At 44.7% G+C, this 12613-nt stretch overlaps 2 protein-coding genes across 3 annotated transcripts; both read right to left on the minus strand.

The window, feature by feature from the left end:
• Positions 1 to 1545: 1545 nt before the first annotated feature.
• On the minus strand, positions 1546 to 6161 carry LOC116942139 (molybdopterin synthase catalytic subunit-like). The gene is made up of 4 exons (XM_076066842.1): positions 6041 to 6161; positions 4485 to 4638; positions 3936 to 4059; positions 1546 to 3080 (listed from the first exon to the last, which is right to left on the minus strand). The coding sequence occupies exons 1-4, from the start codon at positions 6159 to 6161 to the stop codon at positions 2952 to 2954; spliced, it is 528 nt and encodes a 175-aa protein (XP_075922957.1). The 3' UTR covers positions 1546 to 2951.
• Positions 6162 to 6752: 591 nt separating this feature from the next.
• MOCS2 (molybdenum cofactor synthesis 2) lies at positions 6753 to 9457 on the minus strand. 2 transcript variants are annotated; one of them, XM_076066843.1, is made up of 4 exons: positions 9348 to 9437; positions 8950 to 9030; positions 7840 to 7961; positions 6753 to 6879 (listed from the first exon to the last, which is right to left on the minus strand). In XM_076066843.1, exons 1-4 carry the CDS (start codon positions 9360 to 9362, stop codon positions 6753 to 6755), a joined length of 345 nt encoding a protein of 114 aa, XP_075922958.1. In that variant the 5' UTR covers positions 9363 to 9437. The 2 variants fall into 2 exon arrangements, with proteins under 2 accessions (XP_075922958.1, XP_032809284.1); XM_032953393.2 differs by lacking the exon at positions 8950 to 9030 and having other exon boundaries at positions 9348 to 9457.
• Between the last annotated feature and the right edge of the window lie 3156 nt (positions 9458 to 12613).

The raw sequence follows: 12613 nt of genomic DNA on the forward strand, positions 1-12613 counted from the left end.
TAATAGAAGACGACATTTCGATTGCAACACAACTTACACAAAGCAATCATCATCAGGTACGAATGAATGAAAAAAACCTAGTAAACTTGGAAATATAATGCAATACAACACAGAGAGTCGGCTAACATAAGTCAACACCCGACTCTCTGTGTTATGCATTATATTTCTAAGTTTACTAGGTTTTTTTTTCACATTCATTCGTACCTGATGACGATTGCTTGTGTTGCAACCGAAACGTCGCATTCTATCATTTAATTTATTTTCCTTCTACGTGACTTTACCGAAAGAACCAAAAAGTAATTCGTGCAGTCACGAAAGCTCCAAATAAAGTTTTAGTCCTTTAAAGAGTCGCCACGTGGCCCACCAGTGTGCATCTATAACAGACCCCCTGTTATAGATGGCCGGAGGCGTTACACCAGTGTGCAATAATAATAACAACGACCCGCTCAGTATAAACACCGACCACACGCTCATCAATCACAGAAAAGTTCCGCTCACTCTCAGCATGTACCGTCAACACTTCGTTCATCCGTCATAGGTGAAAGGTGTCTGGTGAGCGGTGTGGGTCATCATTGGTGAGGTGAGTGATGGGAAATGTCTGGGTCGACGGAGGAAGGGCTCTCAGGGTCTCCCCGACTCTCTCTGCTCATGATAATTAAGGGCACTCATGCTGGTGAGCAAGCCGAGAGCTAAATCTGCACGGCCACTCCCTGTTCACCTTGCGGTGTATGTGGGACACGGATGTCCTTTGCTTGACTCCTATACTATTTATTTAAAGAGATTAGATCTCCGGTCTCGTCGACAGTATGTCGCGGTAAATTCTATTAGCGAGCAACTATGAAGGCCGGCACTGTGCACGAGGGGGTGGGCGGGAAACCCCTCAGCCGACCACTTATGTCACCCCAGTGCCGATGTTTTAGGCACCGCACCAAGTGCTCGCTTTCGGCTGAGTCAACTTCCTCCACACGAAAAGACAAAAAGGCCCAAAAGAATTCAGCCCCCACCACCTTCTCACCGCGAACGCAAACATTTTGTACGATACTCGTCATCGTGGCCGGTGGGTTACCGGTTCATTGCCACGAGGGGGCACTACGAGCGGCGCCGGCATCGATATCACACATTGTGCACGTCAGTTCTCCTCCAAACGTTGACAGTGCCCCACAAAAGATGTATATATATATCTGCTTGTGAGTTAATTGGTTTACATTTTCATGACACTGTATACAAGCTAGAAAGCTGAAATTTAGCACAAACGCAATCAAATATATGCTTATATAAATCTAAAAAAGTAGAATTTGTTTTCACTTGCCAAAAAAAACCTTGGAATTGTTTTTACTTTTAGGATTTGAATCTAGGTCTACCACCAAGTGCTCTTTGCTGATGTCCAGTTAGACCATATATAGTCCCATTTCCACCGCCCTCATGTTTCTACAACGTAACTTTCCAATTTATTTGGCATTTCAAAACTGTAAAAAGCACATATGACCAGTCAAAAATTGTCTACTATTCATGTACGTCTTCTTTAAAGAAAAAATCTAGCTTAAATGCCATCATGCACTTCCTTTATTGAGTGCTGTGTAATGAAACACTTATTACACGAAAAAATGTACCGAGTTTTTTGTAGAGAAGGGGCATGCAGTTTTAGCTAAACAATTATTTTCTTATACACACATTCTTAACCCATCATTAGCCATGTTCCCCTCTGCAATGTGAGTCAAGGTGTATGCATCCTGGTTGCCATAGTTCCCATGTTACAAATAACCTTGCTGACCTGCATACCAGGCCATCACAAGGCTTCTGAACACTACCACGGGGGGCCTGCCATTAAATAGGGGGCCCCCAAGTTACTCATCGACTATTTCCCTCTGACCTGTCACATGAGTTTACCTCCAACGAGTGAAGCCCTCAGCTCCCCTAAATCACTTGGGCCATTCTTAATCACTGCCCCCATCCTACAAGGTAACGATCATTAACGCTAGAGTTCAACAAAGGCAAATATTTTCTGTTCACTTGTGATGCAAAGATTGCTTCAGCTGCCTCTACAGGCATCTAGGGTAATGGCCTCAAATGAATGCACCAAGGACACTCATTGAATTTCTACCCTGATAACGATTCTCACCCTGAACTTGGACTTACGAATTTGGCTTGGGCAGGTGGGTTCAATGTGACGTGAGCTTACATAAATATGTCCATGCTGGCCAGACGTTGGGGACCGCAGCTTAATTGCTAAACCCACCGAATCAGCAGAGTTAAATAATAAAATGCTCTGCATCTGGTAGCTTTTTCGTTAGAACTTCAATGTAATAATCATCCAAGCAGGTCACGAGCTGGGACCACCCCACTTGCACAACCACAAGAAAAGTGGTGTTTTGTCAGTGCCACTTGGAATTGAGATTTCCCATTGCTGGGGGCCACAGTATTTAGCTGCCAGAGGCATTTAGATCTGCACACAATGACCTCACCAAGCAATTGGTACATGGCTGTACAAAGAGGGTAGGATCGAGGGCATTACACTTTATCTTGCAATTAATCTCATGAAACAATGTTTACGCGTATACTCAACTGAACGCAAATAAACAATATTTAAAACACATATCGTGCATAATTTATTATTTATATTGTACCTCCCACTCAGCATACCCCGAGGTTAAGACAGCTTAAGCCTTAAGACTCTGAGTAGCCAGGTTAGATATGAACACCAGACCAATTACACAATTGAGCCAACAATCAAGAAACAAATGCTGAGTTAGTAGTGTGTGTCTCATTCCATTTAGGCACTATATATAAATTCAAGTTGCATTATACTGCTGGTGTAATCTATCTTGTATCCTTACAAGTAATCTCCAGTGAGGCCAGGAAAATGTCCAACTGTTAATAACTAAAACGCAATTATCATTACTTTATATTTAAAATGAACTTAGAATCACGATCATGTTAATACTGCGTTGAGTTCACGACGATGTGTCAACTGCATCTTCAGAGTCTCGTACATTTGTGCCGCATTCGTGTTTTTCCTGTTTTTCGGCCCAAGTGCATTCCTTATTCTCCCTCCAGGAGTACTCGTCTGTATCATACACCTCCTGCACATCCAAACACAAAACCTTGTAAATCCACATGCAGAATTGCCCCTTAAATCGACAGTGGTAAACTTTAACTTTGCTCACACAAATTGCCAAGTGTTCTACAAGCTTGACACCATAAGCTTGAGTAGAACAATGAAACTTTTTTTTATCAAATACAAATGACTGCATGTTGAAAGTTTTTACTCAAGGTAAATCTTTATCCAGTAAATCTGTTCACAAATTTTGTGAAAGCTTTCATTATTTGAATGGCATATCATTATTAAGTACAAATTATATCATGTTTGTTGAGGTGTATTGCGAAGTGGCAATGAAGTAAACAGGCCGAGTCGACCTAGGGGAGACCCAGGACCAGGTCAGAGACCCAGGACCAGGTCAGAGACCCAGGACCAGGTCAGATATTCGTCATCACGTTAACCGTAGCCGGGAATGAAACTCATATCGCCAGGATCATAACACAATCGATCGTTTTTATTTATAGATTGTCCTTTGAGCAATAAAATCACCTCAAAGCGCTGCAACAGATATTTAATAAATTAAGGAATAGTAATTAAAATAATAGTGTACAAAATTACTTTAAAAGAAACAGTGAACATAACGCAATCACTTGTCACTAAAAATGTATATTTTATAATCCTACGATAAAAAACAGGAACAGAAACATCTGACGGTGCTGTACAATAAGATCACAATGAATAAACAAATACCTAATAGTGTCCTTACCACTACGGCAATCGTCCGCCGATAAGTGAGTAACTTATAGTTGACCTCACAGGTCTGCTGCTCTAATATTCACAGTGACTCAACAGAGAGACAGCAGATTGGTTTCATTCTGAGAGAACAGCTCCTACTCACCTTCTTCCAGATGGGTACTGTGGCCTTGAGGCTGTCAATGCAGTAGCTGACGGCATCGAGAGAGTCTCGGCGATGCGGGGATGACACGGCGATTACCACGCTCGCTTCCTCCACTGGCACCACACTGCACAAAACCAAATGTATGTCTGTTGAACTTATTTTGCGCCGTACATAGCCAAATGTGCAATGTACGGCAATGCAGACTGTCGGGAAAAGTCCTGTTAAGTGGGCACCTATTAAGAAAGGCACAGCGGCACACGCCGGGGTGGTGTTGCCGGACCCAGGCCTACCTACCTTTAACTCGCAAGTTTAGATGCTCGCGCACTGTACTAGGGTACTCATTTAAGGCAGAAAAGAGCTACGAGAGGCCCAGGACAAGTTCTGATACCGCTTACCATTTGTGTCGGCCATTGCGCCAATGCTCCCCACCCACGTACATGCGTGAGAGCGTCTTGAGATGCTTTTGCATTTAGACACAACACGAATGTGCATTATTGTTGATGTTGATCTTTATTGAAAAATAACGGGTGATTGGTTGCGCTTGCGAACCCGAGCCGGTGAGCCACTGCGATGTACTCCACAGCAGGCCATTGGTGGCGCATCGCTGCGCACACCTTACGCATCTCCGTAATCGCCATGGACTCGTAGGCCTCGTACTCCAGCCGCACCACTCTCCTAGCCTCAAAGCTGTCGCGTGTCACGCCTGCATACATCACAGCATCCCCAACCCCGTTTACCGCAACGGCAATGGTCGGCGCATGTCAATAAACGCATGCGAGTGACACATTTGAGAATGAAGTACATGAAGGAACAAACAAACAAGGTGCCTAGTTCTCCAATGGGTTTTCGTGTTGTACCGTGCAGTTGTTTGGCATGATGTTCGACGTTTTTCACCACATGCTGGGAGCTTCTTCAGGAGCTGAATTGGAACCTCATGCCGAACAAAACAAGGTATAAGCCGAAAACCCATCGGAGAGCTATACAGCACAACCGGGGAGACCCACGCAGACGTAAGATGCCTCGTTTCATTTCCAAAATAAAATGTTTTGAGGCTGTTGGCCAAAATGGCACTTTTGGACAAATGTTTTACAGCAGCATTTAGTTCGACAAGAAAAGCCTGCACTGGTGAATAGAGGCCTTTTCAAGTGACTCTCAAAATAGTTCTTAGACATCACCTACCAGAGCCCTTCTCTGACACAGGGTGCTGCACTGCTGGCTGTGAGTTTGGAATGGATACTTGTTTGCCGTGTGACACGACGACAACGATGATAGTAGTACAATGAAACACACGAATGTGTTGAAGAAGAGTAAAGTGCAAAACTGTATAGAATAATAACGTGTCGTATCTATGGATACGCACAGTCTGCCAAGCCAGCAAATGCGTATTGTGTACTGATTTGTAGGCAGATGACCATTGACCCCCCCCCCCCCATTGTTATGTATTGTCACAATTTTGGGTTGCAAGGTTATTTAATTATATTTTGTTTTTATAATCTATTTTTTATTTTTACAAATAAAATTCTGTCTCGCTTGTAAGTCTGTGAGCTCCAGTCATGTATAACGTCACATTTGCATATAATTTGCATAAAATCATAAATAATAATTAATGTTCATTCACACAATTCGATGTGAGCTAGAATGTCTACTGATCGTGATAACGGCATTATGTCACAAGACGAATCTGTTCCAGTCTCTCTCAGAGCAGTGCATTACCCCATGCTAGACAATGACCCATACCAGGAGATAACATACCTACTTCTGAGATCCCTTTAAGAGACTGCTTTCTACACAGTCGGGAGTGATACTTTCCTAACCGCCATACTACACGCATAAATGTTTGTCACATGACAGTCAAACTGACAGTTTTAATCCTCCAGAGCTGAAATTTATACAACATATAATGTTGGAGTTCTTTTGTGCAGAGATTGGTCACTGGCTCAAGACCATCTACACAAGAGAACCCGGTTTAATCACAGGCAGCTGCCTGGATTCGAGCCCAGGATCTCAACAGTGCCAGCTTCGCACCCCGAGCCACATGGCTACCTCGGCATGCCTATAGACTTGTTACTGTATGTGCTGCTGCTGCTGCAGCGTGTCTGACTTGCCGATGAAGAGGGACACAGCCCCACAGCACGGGGCGGTAACGGCCGCCACTGCCTCCTCCACGCTCAGCTTGTGGTGCGACAGTGTCACCACATCCCTCTGGCGGCTTGCAGCATCCACCATGGCCTGCGCGCAAACACCGTACCTGTCAAACACTGTCGGTGTAACAATTGCAGTTAACAATAGTAATATCCTTAACAACTGCATAGGTTGACGCAGTTGTGCTGTATGGCTCTCCGATGTGTTTTCGGGTTGTACTGAGAATTTATCAGCAAGATATCTGACGTTTTGCTCCACGTGCTGGGAGATTCAGGAGCTGAGGAAGCTAATACAGCGTTGTTGTGGAGAATTATTGGAAAAAGCATGTTTAAACTGAACTCTGTTCTCTCTAAATAAAATGATTTTGTCCATTCGCCTCTTGACTTGAAAATATTAGCGTGGAGAGTAAATAGGCCGATGTACTAAAAATATTGGTTTATACGTGAAGACATATATAAACACTTTTAGAATGTTCGGAGTTAATATTTTGCAGTGTATATACACATTTGGAGGATGCGCTCTGAGAAAATGGATCGATGAAATCAGTTTGTGTGCAGGTGCTCGGTGGATTATTACCACACAGGATAGTGAGAGGTGGTGGTGGCGGCTTGGGGGAGCGGACTGACCACGGCTGATGATGATGATGTTTGTATTGTTATCGCTGCTTACCTGCCGCTAGCCGCCGCTCAGCGGGGGCACAAGAGCCACCTCCTGGCCTGGCTCAAGAAGAAGCTCTTCGTCACCCAAGGAGACGTACTGCTCCCCAACGGCGAGGACCAGGTTCTGCTCAATCACTCGGAGGCTGGGGGCAAAGTATGGGCATGGCAACAAGAAAATGTGAATCTCTGACAATGGCCTGCCATCATTGACTGCTGTTCACTTTATTCCTCATCCCTTACTCAGAGTAAACATTCCCATTGTTCTATTGGGTCTTGGCTGCGGTCCATAAATTAAGTAACTCATCCGAGTCTGTTTCCTGTGGTTAGGAAACATTTTTAAAGTAATTCTTATTAGGCCCCATGGTGTAAAGTGCAGTCTCCAACCTTTATCCACGCTATCTCTCTGGCCTTTTTATTGATGTGCTATGAACAAGGGCGATTGCCTGAAACGTCACCTCTATTATATGTTTCCTTTAAATTCAGTGTTATTGTTTCCTGTGGTGAACCCACTTCTCATGGTGAAGGTGTAGAATGATTATCATCAACCCATCACAACAGAATAATTATTAAGGCCCGTCAACACTGCACCACCTGTGAAAGATAAGGTTTAGTGTTCCCAGTAGTTTCTCGTTTAAATGTTTTAAATATAAATATACATGTTGCAAACTGGTTTGTGACAATGTAATGTTCCATTGACTTCTGACATGAAGTGCATCTAAATTAAGATGATCAAATCATGCCACAACGATGTAGATTAACAACAGATTAATTCAACTAAATCAGATCGAATAACGTGATTTTTGCTCATAAAAACAGAGGTCTGGTAAAACATCTCACTAGGAACCAGGTCAGATGGCTGATGTAATGAAACACGATGACGAACGCGTCTGAGTGGACGTCTACCAATGAGGTGGGGTGATTACATTGGCTTGTGCGGAGGTGCGAGGTGGATTATTACATCGCAGGATCGTGAGAGATGAGATGGCGATGGCTTTGGGAGGCCTTCATCCGGCAGTGGATTAATCATGGCTAATGATGATGATAATTTAATACAACTTTAAAATACTGGAAACATGTAAATGAGCCCAAGGGCCTCTTTGAACCTTGGATGGTGAGACACAATCTCCAGCCAGAGCTGCCGGGACGTGAGCTGCCTCGGCACAGTGAGGACCTCCCTCCTAGTCTCTGCCAGCTCGGCGCTCTTCGCAAAGTACAGCACCGTGATCTGGCCAGGGGTGAACACAGAATAACATTCACTGCCATCCCAGGGTCCCAATATCGCTGCCGTCATCAGATGCTGCTGCGTATGCTGATCGCGCCTGGTCATATGGAGTTTGTTTCTGTTTCTCCCATGTCCCTGTCTCCAGCATTAACGTTCTGCGCTCTGATTTCGTACGTGCATGTCTAAATGACTCTCGCAGTGCGCGTCCTGTATGTTGATGAACTTCTTTCGCGCCGTACGTAGCCAACGGTGCTAATGGGAGATGCGTAGTCAACCCTGTATTTGCCTCTTCACGTCTCCCCTAAGGTACGTGTCTTTTCGTGTCTAAAGCACTATGCTCATCTCTCTCAATGTCTCCCAGCGCCACTCTCCATGCCTTTAGGACCCCCTCCACTCCAACCTTGTCGGGAGTGCGCAGTGCAACACGGTTAGCGCTACGCTGCGCCGTGAACCCGGCGACCCAAGTTCGATTCCCGCTCACGGCCAACACCAATTTATGATGAACGGAATGGGTCCTGGGCCTCCCCTAGGTCGACTGGGCCTCAAATGAGTACCTGGTGCGGTGTTGTAAACATTGACACTAGGGGGAGAGAGGCGGGCGGGCGTGGTTGCTGGCCACCTACCCACTCGTGTGCCGTGCCGGCCTTCGTTTGTGCTCGCTAACAGCACTTGCCCCTACGGTCTGCTGAAGGCTACACGGGGTGGGATCATGCCCCCCCCCCCCCCACATTAATATAAGCTTGGCAAAAAAAGTGCCATGCTAGGTGCACTTTGAGGCCACGTGAGGTGTCGAAGAGCCCGCTGGCAGGTCACGGGACAGACCCAGATGCCATGGGGAAGACGGAGATGGCTGGCAGATTGTACCGACTGTGCCCCCCCCACTGTGCCAAGCCTCTGCGCTCCGCTCGTCGCTGTGAGCGTCGCTCCTCTGCCCTCCGCTGTTGTTGGAGGGCGACTGCCTCCAACTCCCCCCGCAGCATCCCACACGAACCTCCTCCTCCTTCTCCAGCCGTCGATTTTGACACCGCTGGTACCGGTCATCGGCAAGTCCAATCGGCTCCACGGTATCCTTCTGTATACCACAACAGCCCGCGCCGCGCCCGTTTAGTCGCGTAAAGTACAGCGCGGGCTACATGACCCAGCCAGCGCAGCCTTGCCGGCTGGAGTAGCTCACTGACGGAACTGTGTCCAGCTCCATCGCACAATCCAGCCTGGTCGAACCCAGGGATGGATCGCAGGCAGGGCCAGCCTGAAATGTGTCAACCCGGCGCAAAATGTTCCTTTGGAGGGATCCACGTTTCGCGAGCATAGAGAAGGGAGGGCATTGCCGTGGCCGTGACGAGCCCGGTGCTTTTGTACGAGCAGGGAACTCGCAACTCACGCACTGACCTGCACCGCAGTCATTCACGTGGATATCCGGGCCGCCGTGTTCACCCGACAACACGTGGCATGTCACTTCCACTTCCCACGCATCACGTGACCACAATTGCCTCTGTCCACCACAGGGGCCCTGTGCGTTTTCGTCACATCCCAAAGAACGATCCAGTGAACATGGAACTTTTTGGGCCAACGTTGGGCAAACCGCATATCAACTTTGGCGCAACGTTGCGTGTTTACTGGGAATGTGTTTGGTGAAAACGCAGAGCATATTGCATTCACTGCCCACGGGGGCTTAAGAGCAACGACGGGGTTTACTAGCTGGTCCGTGCAATGATCACATTGTACCAGCAGGTGGTAGCTTAGACCGACTAATATTGCTTATAAACAAAATATCTTCAATTCACAACTACGGTAATGTCTTCATCATGGGACCTCCTTTGGCAGTACCAAATATGCTCACCCCGAGCTCTCATTACTCTGATAGTGCTTACCTTTGTGACGTACGCATTTTGGCGTCTTCTGGTCTAACACCGTTTTGAGACTAGGCTCAAAAGAAAGCTGTCTCTGGTGTGGACCAATCAGTTTCAAAGACAATGCATCATATATTATCAGAGTACGTTTTTTGTTTGAATTCTGACCACAAGCATTGTGCTTAATGTAGACATGATTCCTTGTAAAAGGTTTCATTTTGATGTATTACCATCTTAACACCTGTTTTGTTGCCAGAAAAAGGGGAAAACCTATTCTCATACGGTAATGTCTGTCTGACTGTTCAGGCCAATGAAAGGTAAAAATAAAAAAAAACTAAATAGAGGCCTGAAACAGTTTTCCGGGCTGTACATGCAGACTGCGTACCATAGCCTGAGGTTGCTAAGAGCACCAGCAAGAGATTGTTATTGTCCAAACGTAGTTTCCATCCAACGTTCATGATTGTTTAAAGTTTGTTTTGTGTAACCACCAGGTGAGAACTCAAGATACTAATCGTCTCATTTGTAAGAGTGACCTGTGTCAACAAATGACAAAATACATAAATAAAATACAGCAATGGAGAATATAGAAAAAAGAGCATTCGCAAATATTGCACAAATATAAATCAGGTAGATTATTTTCTGACTGATCCTAGTACAGTTAGAATTAAGTTGCAGAAACATGAACACGCTATAGGGTGACTATTGTACTAACCTATAAACAGTTATGGATATATATTATGTTGAAAATATATTTTTGAAGACCATGATCTATCCACTGCTGAATGAAGACCTCCCCAAGCTGTCAACATCCCTGACGGTCTTGTGATGCAACACTCCATCTGGCACCTGCACATGAGCTTATCTGATTTCCCAATGTTTATGGTGATGATCCTCTCAGCCATGTGCCTTTCTTTGGCTGCTACTCCATTGTCAATCTTAACCATTCGCTATCATCCGCTCTTGAAATGTGTCCTGTACAAGTCCATTTTAGTTTTCTTGCTTTTATTTGCTCTCTCATCTAAGTGTTCCTCTTTCTTTCTCAATGTAATTGCAAGCATGCATCTCTCCACACTTTTGGTAAGACATTTTTGTCAGTTTCCATTTTGGTGATACACATGTCATAGAAGGTAATATGCAATTCAAGAGGCCTTGTGATGCGAATCAATCCTGAATAAACTACTTACACAAGAAACAATGCATTCAGTCGAATATGGGGGTCACAGCAGATAAGCTGTTTTCCCAGTTGTGTAATGTTGGCTTGAAAATAAAATGTGACACAAAATGTTTTGTGGCTTGAAAATAAAATGTGACGCAAAATATTTTCAGCCTGAATTTTTTTTTAAATGCAACTGATCCTGTGAACTTGGTTGCTCAACAGATCGGAGTTGCTTTTAAGATGTGTCAGTGGCTTACCACAATCGTGGGATATGTGTGCTTTCACAAACAGTGCAGACGCCAAACACCAGTCATGTGAATGGCAGAAATAAAACCCCAAAGGCAAGATTACGCATTTGTCTGTGGTTGTGTGACCTGGACAACAATGCCCATAATTCCCTGTACGAATAGATTCATGTAGAATTAAAGGCCGGAGGAATAAGTTAAGTATTAAGAGTACAGCGATGAGCACGAGAAATGTCGTCGAAGCCACAAAATGTGTACACACTTTATATACGTTGATAGATTTCGTGGGAAAGTTGTCAGTGCTTTGTGATCCTTGAGAGATTTCGTGAAAAAGCACTTGGGGAAATAAGCATTTTAAGGCCAAATTTTCCTCGTAGCAAATAAAAATTAAGTATGTGAAATTGAGATTGAATTGGTGCATGCAGAACACTTTTGCTTTGTGAAAGTAAAGAACCTCATTAACATTTATGCAAAAGCGCTGTCGAATGTGTAGCACGTTTCTCATATGCGTTACGAACCACAAAAAATGAGCAAACACACTGAATGAGAGTGGAGCTTGAGTCGTCTGCATAAAAATGAAAGCAATGCCGAATCCTGACCCCAATCAAAGAAATTAATTCGTTGCAAACGAATATCACAGCGATATGGAAATGACCTTACAAATGCTGGATTTTTTTTACACGCTTGCTTAAAGTAAGCGAGACAAATGAGACTAAATAAGTTGGTGGAGCTAGGTGTGAGTTCTTTATGGAAAAAACTATATAAAATTGGACACCCACGGCACCCTCCCTGGGCATGTGTTATACCTGGCTATCAAGCTTCGTTTTCGGGAGATGTCATTCCCAAGGTGCACTCGAGAGAAGGGGGAGATGGTGAAAGCGAGAGTCGAGAAAATGAGGAGACTCCTTACCTCAACTCAAGGCGAGTACCCGCATGGGACCTAATTACCGAGACCCGCATTGAGCGCGGCCACCCTCTGCAAAGCCACACGACACAAACGCATACATTCTCATACATGCAATGCATTGTTATTATTACTGTACTACCATTGACAACCATCTATTAACACTAAGGAATACCATATATTATTCCTTATATATGTGACCTCAAATGTATGTATATATGTTGAACTTCTTTCCCACCATATGTAGCCAACCGCGCTAATCAGTGTAATAATATAAAGCATATGGCCTGCAGCACGGCCTCATACATTGAAATGCATCATTGTAATTATTGTTAAGCCAAAGTAATCCACAACATGCGTTTAGAGTATTTAGCTGCTATACATTTCCACGTGATAAGCCACTTCGTTGAGCTATCATTTGTGGCCAGGTCGCTTCTGCAAAAGAGCTATATAGGTCAGTGGGCCTTACAGGGTAAAATAAAATAAAAAGTTGAGTTTAG

This window comes from Petromyzon marinus, chromosome 13 (assembly GCF_048934315.1).
Source record: "Petromyzon marinus isolate PM22_M1 ecotype Great Lakes invasive population chromosome 13, UKy_Petmar_22M1.pri1.0, whole genome shotgun sequence".
NCBI classification, from domain to species: Eukaryota; Metazoa; Chordata; class Hyperoartia; order Petromyzontiformes; family Petromyzontidae; genus Petromyzon; species Petromyzon marinus.

Bases quoted from the DNA above. Each gene is read 5' to 3' on its own strand.
- LOC116942139 (XM_076066842.1), bottom strand. From the start codon at position 6,161: ATGGTGGATGCTGCAAGCCGCCAGAGGGATGTGGTGACACTGTCGCAC. The intron at 4,639-6,040 runs GCAAGTCAGACA...TGATGTATGCAG, and splicing joins GGCTGTGTCCCTCTTCATCG to GCGTGACACGCGACAGCTTT. The intron at 3,081-3,935 runs GTGAGTAGGAGC...TTGGATGTGCAG, and splicing joins CAGTACCCATCTGGAAGAAG to GAGGTGTATGATACAGACGA.
- MOCS2 (XM_076066843.1), bottom strand. The intron at 7,962-8,949 runs GTTCGTGTGGGA...ACCCCTGGCCAG, and splicing joins GGCTGGAGAAGGAGGAGGAG to ATCACGGTGCTGTACTTTGC. The intron at 6,880-7,839 runs GTTCAAAGAGGC...CTTTGCCCCCAG, and splicing joins ATTGTGTCTCACCATCCAAG to CCTCCGAGTGATTGAGCAGA.